This window comes from Diuraphis noxia, unplaced genomic scaffold, assembly GCF_037042655.1.
Source record: "Diuraphis noxia isolate RWA-SAM2 unplaced genomic scaffold, SU_Dnox_SAM2 contig0002, whole genome shotgun sequence".
NCBI classification, from domain to species: domain Eukaryota; kingdom Metazoa; phylum Arthropoda; class Insecta; order Hemiptera; family Aphididae; genus Diuraphis; species Diuraphis noxia.
The window spans coordinates 39,418,763-39,430,562 of record NW_028301712.1 but is presented as its reverse complement, the minus strand read 5'-3'; the positions used below and the strand labels follow the sequence as shown (position 1 = coordinate 39,430,562).

The 11,800-nt window shown below is 25.1% G+C and overlaps 1 protein-coding gene across 3 annotated transcripts in view; it reads left to right on the top strand.

Annotated features, from left to right (window-relative positions):
* Positions 1-11,800, top strand: part of TrpA1 (Transient receptor potential cation channel A1) — a 48,780-nt gene that overhangs the window by 9,926 nt on the left and 27,054 nt on the right. For 2 of the 3 annotated variants that reach the window (XM_089221641.1, XM_015512731.2), the window contains exons 1-3: positions 1,772-2,002; positions 4,173-4,275; positions 8,923-9,102. In XM_089221641.1, the coding sequence (XP_089077767.1) occupies positions 4,177-4,275; positions 8,923-9,102 (279 nt within the window). In that variant the 5' untranslated portion in view covers positions 1,772-2,002; positions 4,173-4,176. Of the gene's footprint in view, positions 1-1,771; positions 2,003-4,172; positions 4,276-8,922; positions 9,103-11,800 lie in introns of those variants that run through there. The other variant, XM_089221640.1, reaches the window with a different exon arrangement.

The following is an 11,800-nucleotide window of genomic DNA, read 5'->3' as shown; positions in this document are numbered from 1 at the left end:
AAATTGAATTAAACTTTTCCGTTTCCACTAAACTTTTTTTGTTTAGGGTAGGGATAGTTATGAATAAGAAATCTTGTATTACATTTTCAAATCTTAGCTACATACTAAAATTCTTATGAATTTGTAACTCAAAATTACTTATAAAAAAATTCATAATGTTGACGAATAAATCAAAATTCTAACTTTGGACGGCTCATAAAAACGGGTTGTGGATTAAGCTTAACATTTTTTTTTTTTTAATTTCCATTAATAACAACTAATGAATAGTTTTGTATTAAATTTTCAAGTATTTTGACTGAGAGAACATTTTTTTTTGAATAATAGTTTTTAAAAAAACTTATAAAATTGAAATTTTCTTATAAATAACTCAAAAAGAAATAAATTGTTTTGAAAATTTAATGGTATATATAAAATGGAATTACAAACATCCGGTGAAAATTTAGCGGTTTAACTGTTTTTGCATGAAAATTCTTTAATAATATTTATTTTTTTATGTTTTATTCTTAAGTTTTCAGAAAAAAAATTAACATTTTATATTTACATAGTATTAGTGTGTAGAAGTATACATAAGATCATTAGAGATAATCAAGAAAATTACGGCTAAAATATGGCTAAAATACGGATAGGACACAGTATTTTTGGATTTTTCGTATATTCTTCGTTTATTCTACATTTGTCTGTAAATAATTTTTGAAAATGGGAATTTACGATTTAAAATTTACTTTACAATTATTAACAATACATAAAAATATTTGTAATCAATTGGTATTAAGTGCACGTGTTTAAAATATCTATGTATTTTTGAATTTCTAATAGTATCTGATCTACTGTATGATTTAGAACTCTTTAAAATTTATATTAGTTGAGTAATTTCGGAGCATATATATATTTATTAATTCATAGTGCATGTATATTATATATATATATATTTCATATACATTGCATGGTAATATCTAAATTGTGAATTTAATAGGTTTCTTTTTGTTTATTAAACAATCTCATCTGAAAATAATATAATCAAACGTAAGTCTTCATGCAAAATGGCGTTTTAAAAAAATTGTAAATATGTAACTTTCACTTATCTAACAGCTAGACTATATATAGTGTATATATTATGATCTATAATGTATAAAATTTAAGAAACTCGAACTATTTTTCTAATTAAATAGTTACCAGCTGGTACTTATACTGATATTAATATAAGGGTATGGTATATTTGAATACACAACTTAAAAAGTAAATAGTAAATACATCATAGCACAAGTTTTAAATAAAATCGATTTTTTTGTGATTCTGCAAAAACTAAAGATTGTAGCTAGGTATAGGTATAGTTATATTCGACATTTTCACCAAATGTTTGTATTAGTATTTTTTATACTTACATGATATCATTTTAAAAATAGTTTGACTTATTATGAGCTATTTATATCTAGAATATTGATGTTTCAGCTTGAATAGTTTATACAAAGGTCTTCATAAACAACATATTTTTTACAGAAATCCAAAAATTTTATATCCAATAATTATAATTTTTTCTATAGGCAATTTGAAGTTCAAACTATGATAAAACTAGATAGGTATGTATTTGAACAGAGAACAGGTAACGATTTTGGTTATTTTATAGCAATATTATTCGTGAAGTCTTGAAATAATAGTTATGTTTATTATTATACTAGCTGTCTCGCCCAGCGATGATGGTCTATGCTGCCCGTGCCAAAGATTAGTTTAAAAAATACATATATTTGTTAAAAACTCGTATTGGCATATTTCTACTGCGGATCTAGTGCGTTGTGCGTTCATAAATCTCATGCTTTTTTATTTGTTAAAAGTGTAAAGTTAAAAACCATGTTTGAGTATATAGCAAGTCACAATACCTAAAGTAAAAATTGATTTACGCATAACTTACTACTTAGTCACCAAAATCAGTAGACAATCCGAGTGTGTAGGATCGTGGACAATACGTAAGCAGTGTATCAGGACGATGAGCTACAGACCTTCAGTAGTAAGTGCAATATAGCCACCTAGATGGGCATTGGGCAATCTACACGTTAACTGAACTTTTCAAATACTCGCAATCTATGCGAATATGATTAGCCTATTGGTAGTCTTATACGAAAGATGATAAAATCTTTATTCATTATACTCAATCAATAATCACCGATTACCGTGTAAATTACTCTTTGTGTGGGTATAAATGTGATAATTATACACGTACTGCTTACACTATATTTTTGGGCTTTAATTTGGGCACTCTCCTACCAAGATAAGATGTAATGTCTATTGACTATTATAACGTATGAATGTATAAATATTATTTGCAATATAATTTATTTACTCGAAATAATTTATCTATTTTCGTGATTTTGATATATTTTGTTAAAATGTTTACCTCAGGCAATCACAAAAAATAACTATGAATTCAAGATATACTTAAATATTTCCACTAACAATAACTTAAAGGAACGTGCATAAAATTTAAAGTTGTTTGATCTGACAAAAAAAGTTTTATTGAAAATAATTTTTTTTTAAACTAATAAAACTCAAAACTTTCTTATGCTTATAAATTGCATAAATTGCTCAAAAATAATTGAAATATTTCAAGAAATTTTTAGTCCATAGAAATTGATACCATAAATATTACACTAAAAAAACAAAATCGATTTTTTTTTTTAATTGGATTTGTGTAAAATTCTCAACCTATCCTTGATTTTTTATTTGTTTTTCCTGACGGTTTTGAAAATTATTGGGAATCTTTTACTTACTTTGGACCACCAAAGTACCAACTAGATTTACTTTCATACCTACTAGAAAAGACAAAAAATTATACACATGATTGTTAAATCAATATATTCACCACTCCGCTTACAATCTAAAATGAAATAATCATAATAGATGATAAAAATGCATATAGGTGCATAATGACTGACGAATTTTGTTTAAATTATTGAATTATTTTATTTTTAGTTGTGCATTAACATTAGAAGTAATTTACTGTTTTTTATAGGTACTTACCTATATTATCAGACTTAACGATTTCAAACGGTTTTGGGTCATTAATACCTTTTTCCATTATAAACGATGGTTTATACGCGCATCAGTAAAAAAAAATGTTACCGACTTACGTTAAATTATTTAATAATTTGGAGTAAAATTTTGTTTTATTTTCTGTATCACATATTTAAAAAAAAATAAGATTTTATGTAGAAACAATAGATACAATTGAAAAATAACACAACCTCGACAAGGGACTTACTTTTTGGGCCCATTTGGAAAATGTCAGGTTCCCTGCGTGCTCACTAGAACTAGGGACCTACATTTCTCTTCACACGCTTATTACTGTGAGTTTATCATATAAAACACTTAAAAAACAAAAAATAAGTTACCTTATAAAATATAAGTAGCCAAGTAGGTAATATTTGTATTCAGAAAATTATTACTATGCATATATTGCCATGTAGGTACTTTATTATTAGATACCTAGGTAAGTAGTAGGTACTTATAATAACTATACATTTTAAATAATATGTATTTTGTTACCGATCAATGTATATATGCAAATAGATTCCTATAATGTTATGGAGACTCCAATCATTATTATAAATTACCAATTGTTGCACTTATGCGTGTATAACACTAAAACGTGTATGTATATATATATAAATTACTTTTATTATTTGCTATATATTAATTTTAATGTATATAGATACACATCTACTATAGATGTGTGTGTGTATTGTATGTGTAAATGCAATTATTCTATCAAAAACAAGGAACGCCTAAAAATGCTCATTGAATCGATTGTGTTAATATCGAGGGTGAAGCAATTTTCTAAAACGCATTTTTATACCGCTTCAGTATACAGTGTTCTTTCTTGATCTCTGTTTGTATGTTCACTACCTTTGTTCATACTTTGAGTTCTTAGGTCAATGTCTTAGAGTATAAATTCATTTTTTTGAATTCATGTATCTACACATTATAGGTACATTTAATAATTTAATCACATTTTATTATTCCAAACAATCATTCATTTAAACTACAAGTTGTTATTGTTATCGTATTATAGTATAACTTAAATACCTACCTATAATAACTATATTATTGGTCACAACATAACAATATTCCATTCTCATTACCACAACCTAAGTGATAATCGTACACTTTTACTTACACAGCAATATGAAAGAAGAACCGACTAGAGATGGTGGTATCAGATGGATGTCATGGGTAATTGACAGTAACAAGAACGTTCAACGAAATGATGATACTATACCTGGGGTAAGATTAAAAACATTATTTTAATGTAAGTATAAGTACTTGAAATCTTAATTTTAGGAACACTCTAAAAATATGAGTGCATGAATTGTTAAATAAATAATATATATTATTATCTATCTAAAGATATAGATTTGAATTAAGAACCCCAGTTCGGATTAAATTTTAAAATCTCAATTGCTATATTTAATAATAAATATATATATACACATAGAATATAGATAGATTTCAATTAAGAAAAATAAATTAGAACACAATTGTACTTCAATCATTTAATAATTTCAAAATATAAGATTTAATAGTTACACCATTACACGACTTAAATGGTAAATCAATAATAATTAAAAATGAATAGCATTGTAATCTATAAGTAATGATCTTCTAAAATGTGAGTAATAAAATTCATAGAATCCATACTATGCCAATAGTTTTTGTCGTTAGGTTCAAATATAAATAAGCAACGATAGGTAGATACTAGGTACATAAAATTTTCATTTAATCATTTTTAACCATATTCTTAGTACGATAATATTTTAGAATCATGATTACTATTTTCGGGAATTGTTATCCGTGGCGTATTTATGGGGGGGGGAGGGTGAGAGGGGGCAATCGCCACGGGCATCAAATTTCAAGGGGCATTACTTTTTCATTTTAAAAAGCTAATAATTATAGTTTTATATAATAAGTTATTTGTGCTTACTGCCTCAATTATTATATAGATAATACTCGACCAAACACGCGGAATTTCAGAAATTAAAATTGGTTATTTATAAAACACGATAGCAGTTGTATAGTATGTTGTATGACTTGTATATTGTTTCAGTGGCGTAATTTGGCCATGTTTGTGGGGGGGGGGGATAAACTGTTTTATCATTTTACCTATACCCCCCCCCATGAAAAAAAAATTAAAAGTATTTATTATAAGCAAAGCACATTTCAGAATTCAGAGCAATATAATATTTATGAACACATGAGACATGGAATAAATTTCGATTAAGTGTACAGTGTACAAATCGATAAGTTATTTTTAGTTCAATAGGACTACGGAAAAATAGTAGGATAGGATAAGATAGAATAGATATGACAATAGTCTTTAATCTAGATAAAATAATCTGATAATCGTCGAGCGTCGTCGATCCACGATAAAATAATACTTTACTGCTCGGTGGTTTATTTTTGTACCAGTACACAATGCATAATCAAACTCAAAACATACACCAAACATATTGCAATAGTGATACTTATAAACTTGCGTGGCTGCATTTAAACGAACTAGGTACCTACGAAGTATTTATGTATAACTAGCATAAAGGATTTGTTTTTTTTTGTATTATTTCTATAAAGTATAAAATGGACTATTTATAATAATATTAATTCTTTGAGGTATTTGATTTCAATATATATATATAAAAAAAATAATAATATTATTAGAAAAAGAAGTACATAGGTGAATGTATTTAACCAGTCTTAAAAAAAAGGTCATGGGGGGATACGACACCCAAATCCCCCCCCCCGTAATTACACCACTGTATTGTATTATAGTTGTAGCGATGACTTAATCTATGATGTATATTGTACATATCAGGAAATTATTCTATGGGAAATTCAGAGACACCCGAAAGGCGAAACCCGTCAGTCATCAGTCTTCAATAAAACCTATTTTTACATTGACGGCGGGCGGCGTATATATTGTACTAACTATTATGGCGGCGACTATTAAATATTAATTACGCTGCGGTTGCTCTGACTAGTACGTCCGTGCTTCATGATATTGTTTAATAAAGTTACCAGTAACTGAAGTGAGAAAGAAAGCTACCAAATTACAGAGTCAGTATCCTAAAGATCTCGATGGATTATTTATAAATGAATGTATTCATTTTCATGGATACTTAAAAGTTTACCAGGAAAGGTATCACCAAAATCTATTTTAGAATTGTGCAAAATCATCAAAGATCACATTATAGCAGATGTCTAACCACTTGTAGATATTGCGTTAAGTATGTATTTATGCTGTCCGGTTTCTAATACTTCAGCTGAACGGTCATTTAGTGTTCTGAAAAGAGTGAAATCATACTTGAGATCTTCAATGAATGACAACCGTTTAGACAATTTGGCAATTTTAAATATAAAATGTGAGATAACTAAATCAATTAGTTATAATGAGGTCATTGAAGATTTTGCTGCCCAAAAATCTCATCGTAAAATATAAATGTTAATGTTTCTTTTGTTTAATTAAATGTTTCAATTTATATTATGCTTCATATTAAATTATGTTCTAAACTTCTATGTATGATTATGTTGTTATTTTTTATTTTTTTAATGATCATAAAACAAAGGTAAATAAACGTTAAAATTTTGGGGGCGCCAAATTATATTTACCCAGGGCATCAAATCTCTAAATACGCCACTGATTGTTATTGTTTTCAATAAATGTCGATGACAATTTTAATTCTTCGTCAAAAAGCTAGAAAATATAATGCAAGGTTCATTATAAGACACAAAATGCATAATAGTCACAATTTAATTTTTATAGATATTTGGAGTAATATTTTTCTAAAATATTTTGGTAAAATTGGATATTAAATGAAAAATAAAATCTTGGTTAAAACCTGAAGTCTAATGTTAGAGTAATATTAATTTATATATTATTTTCTAATATACTTATAAGTGCCTAGGAATCCTCATTTAAATAAGTGGTTTAACTCGTGATTTCCCACGAGTGATTCATATTATGTCATTCTAATATAGGACATGCAAGTTCTAAATAAAATCACTAATTAATTTACGTATGTAACATATTGATTATATTTCAAATAGATATGCGTGTTTGATTTATCATTATTATTAAAATTGAATACAACAATAATTTTTAAATAATCATGCCCATTTATTCTAGTAAGTTGTATTTTTTTCTACTATATATTATACAATATAAATTCATTATTCATTTAATATTTTGTGTTGCTCTACAGAATTTATAACGATTTGTAATCAGAAATAATTGGTGCTTTCTGACTCTATAAGTTTTTATTTATACTTGATATTTGAAACAAATTTTTTTCTAGTATATTTTTTTAGTATATTTCTAGAAAATGTCAAAAATTGTGAAAACCAGTAATTTTTTTTATTATAATTAGTATATAAAAAATTGATACTTAAATAAAATCAATAATTGTACGTTCATGTCCATAGTTAAGTGAATAAGGCATAAAAATTGCATATTTCTTGCAATTAATTATAATTTCTTAATTTCTATATTAATTATAAATAAATTAAATTTATCAATTCAGAATAGTGTAACAGTATACTGCAAAACCACTATGGCAAGATTTTTTTTATTTTAGGAGAAAGTTTACAAACACGCTTTATAGGATTAATTTTTTAATTTCTTGTGATAAAATACGTTTTATAGTAAGAAGAGATTTTAAAACGATACAAGATTAAAAATGTATTGCTTATTATTAATATATGATATATAGTAAATAATACATAATGTTGTAATCAATAATAAATCATTCTAGTCTGTAGATATATGTATATAAAGCAATAGATTCTGATCAGGCATCAATTTGTTATAGTACATTATTACCTATCATTTTTAAATTTTAAGGTATCGTAAAAAAATGAGTATACAAATTTCAAAAATGTATTAAATATAGTAGAATAGTAAAATACATTAAAAAAATATTTCCTTAAATTTGAACGACTAAAATATCAAAACGAATCTTTGTGTTCTATAGACGAATGTCTTTATTTTTTTAGGTACTTACCAAAATTGTATTTAAAGTTATACAATTTTTTATTATAGATTTAGCCGTATATATACGATTTAATCGAAATATAAGTAATATAACAATTATTATTTATCAAATTCAACTTTCATTGTACTGTTTTTTTCATCAGTTTTTATTAACTCTCAAAGTACTCAAAATTTGAATGAAGATAATTAAGTTTTAAAATTGTTACATTAATACGACTTAACTATTTTTATGACACATTTTACTGTTTCAACTTTTATTTTCGAAGTAAAAATGACAAAATATTTTCCTTGCTTATTTTATTATTTAAATATATAGTATTATTTGTGTTAAAATACATTTTGAATTGAATTATAATTAATAATTTACGAGTTATAGAAAAGTCTAATTGAATAATAAATCATAAAAAAATAAATATAAATATAAATATTTTTGTATTTTTTTTTTGTTTTTGCATCATTTTACTTTTTTGTCTGTGTTGTCAAAATTAAATATGACATTAAAATTAATACTAAATTGAATGTACATATTATGTAACAATTTTTACACATACCTACCTATACAATAATCTAAGCTTTTGAAGTCAATGTATTTGAGCTATTTAAATTTTTATTCTCAAATAACGAAGATATTAAAAATAAACGTAATATCGTTTATATCTTCCGTATTTTAATAAGTAATATAATATTGACACACAACATTTTACAAACTAACAAGTTTTTGAAAAAGGGTTAAATCTATAACGTATAAGGTATAGGTATTATAGGGTTGTTTTATAATAAGCTTATGTCACGTTATGGATTGGTTGTTCGAATGGTGTGTTATAGCAATATTTTATTCATGGTTCAATGGTTGATATTTTTGTAAGCTGTATTCTTAATTTTCATTGTAGAAGCATCGTTTGTGGCAGTTGATTCAAATGAGAAGAATACACGGGAGTAAAGTTGGTGGTACAGGCCGGATGTTGTCGTCAAATGAAAAACTTTGCCTTACACCACTTATTTTTCGTCAGAGTTCTACCGTTGACGGAGACGTGTGTTTATTGACCGATAGCCCTTACAGAATTTTGAGAGTAAGTAATATATTATGTACATAATTGTTAATTACAATAAAATAAAATAAAATACTTGATAATGACATCTGTAAATATAAAATTATACAAAACATAATATTAGTAGGTACAATATTATTAAGTGCAGCACTTACATTATGAGAAATCATGTACCTAGGTAGGTAGTAGGTTAGTAGGTATAATTATATTTAATGTATATGAAATATGAATAATAACTAATATCATTAAATTTTGGATGCTTTGACAGTAATAAAATAAATAATAACAGTTGAGTGTTGAATTAAAAAATACTTATGGATAAATAAGATAGGTAGGTATACGATAGGTGCTTAAAACGTTAATTTATATTTTTTTTCTAGTACATTTTATATTATTAAATAACTTTTTTTTTAATAGTAACGAATGAAATAAAACAAATTAAAATGACTTTTTTTCAATTTAAGAAATAGCTTTGTAACAATATATCTCAAAAGTAAATAAATGGAAATATTTATTTATTTTCTCAGTTTTTAATTACATTTATGCCAAGAAAATCACTGATAGTCTTAGCGCTGGAATTTATTTCTACTACTTGTCTACCATATTGCGTTTAATATTGAAACTATAATACAGTGATGTATTAAATCGGGCACTCGTGAGGTATTGCGGTAGGATGAATATTTGTTTCTATATTTTCTGCTACAATAAGTATCCACACAGCTTTCTCATGATATATATGATATTGTTTCATTCAGATTTTGATATCCATTTAATATGTTACGATTATAGCAATGTTGGTTGTTTAAAACATGAGATTTTGATGTTAGTTAGTTGTTTTGGACGTACCTACGTATAAAATTCTGCATTTATGTTTAGTGCGGGAATTTATCTGTAATTAATTATCCTTTGTATACGATATGGTTAAGATTTAAATCGAGTATCTTAGAAATATGAAATTGAAGATAATATACCGTGTAAGTATATAGTAAAAATTAAGGTAGTTATGTGATAATTTACATTTTTGACGTTATTGTGATATATTATGTAACAATAATGTACTATCATCCCTTTATATTGCTTATTGCTTACACATGTTATAATTACGTTTCAAGTGTATATTACAAAACATTCGTTTTCATTTTATATAATAACACTAAAACGTATTTACATTTAAAAATGGAGATTTATTGATTTATGTATCATTCAAAATGTTTAGTAAGTACCTATTATTGTTTAGGTCTCGGGGTCTCAAGTTAAAAACATAATATTGTTACACGTTTTTTTCCGCGTGCAATTTCATTGTTATATAACTTAATTAAGGGTTTTCATTAGCTTATAATAAAATATTTAATTAAGTATTATAAGGTTGTTTATAGATATTTAAGAAATCTAATAAGTGTTGATATTGTATAAATAATAATATAAATAAATATAATATTTGACTCCAACTGTTTATTTGTACAAATGCTGTTTGATAAGTCATGTGTTCCTGCCAAATAATGAACTGTAAGTAACTAGTTAATAAATATTTAGTAAATAGTAAATAATAATTATTCTATGGATAGATTATGTCCATTGTAATTCAGTCATTTTGTAACTTCTTATACACATTTGTAGTACAAAGATAGATTTTTATGATTCAATTTTTTTAAACAATTTAAATGAATAAAAATCGGCTTAAATTAATCATTGATATTGAGAATTGAAACTAACAGTAAATAGCTTTATTACTTATGTTTAAAATAAATTTAATTTAATTAGAAGACTATTAGCAAATGATTGATACACTGTAATTATTTTTATTTATTCTTACATAGTTTATTTTTAATTAAACGATTGTGATAATGTGATGAATTTTCATAACAACGTAAAACAAAGTTTTCACTACATTATTATTTTAAATCATATACCTACCTACTTTTAAAATTTATACGTGCATATAAATATATTGCCAACAATTAGAAAATATTTCAACCACGTAGTGTCTTGAGTTCAAATAAAAATGTACGATATTTTGGATTTTTATAAATTTTATTTTAAATACATTTTTCATTTTAAAACCTCAATAAGAATAGTTTTCAATAAACCAACAAAATTAATTTAAGGAGGTACTACATTTACGCATGTTGTATCGATTCTATTTTATTTTTATTTACCGTTAAGTATTTACTTAAGTATATCTTGATGTTTGTCTCTTCATTTTTTTTCTTATTAAAATGAGAAAAATTTAAAAATATTGATACTTTTGAAGTTCATTTTATCTTAGATGATACAAATATTGTACATATAGAATTGGAGTGTACTCATGTTAACATATTGCTAAAAAATAGTATGGAGAAACTACGCAGTTTGGTTATAGGTATCAGGTATTCAGAACTTTGATTTACCATAAAATTATGTGTACTATATAAGGTCAATATATGATTTTTTGAATATTTTATCGTTCATAAAAAGTATTTGTAAGCATCTACAAGTGTTCTAAATTTGTGGGATATAAACTATTAAAATTGAAAATACTGAAAGTATAAATAGTATGTTCAAACAAATTATAAATATTTTATGTATGTGATGCATAGAAATTTTATGCTACAGAAGTAAAAGTATTTAATGTTAAATACAAATTTAAAACACTTTTTAATTTTATTGTATTGAAAACATCTAAAAATGTAACATCATAATATGCAGTCTTACGTCCTTTAAAGAAATATAAGTTATATAG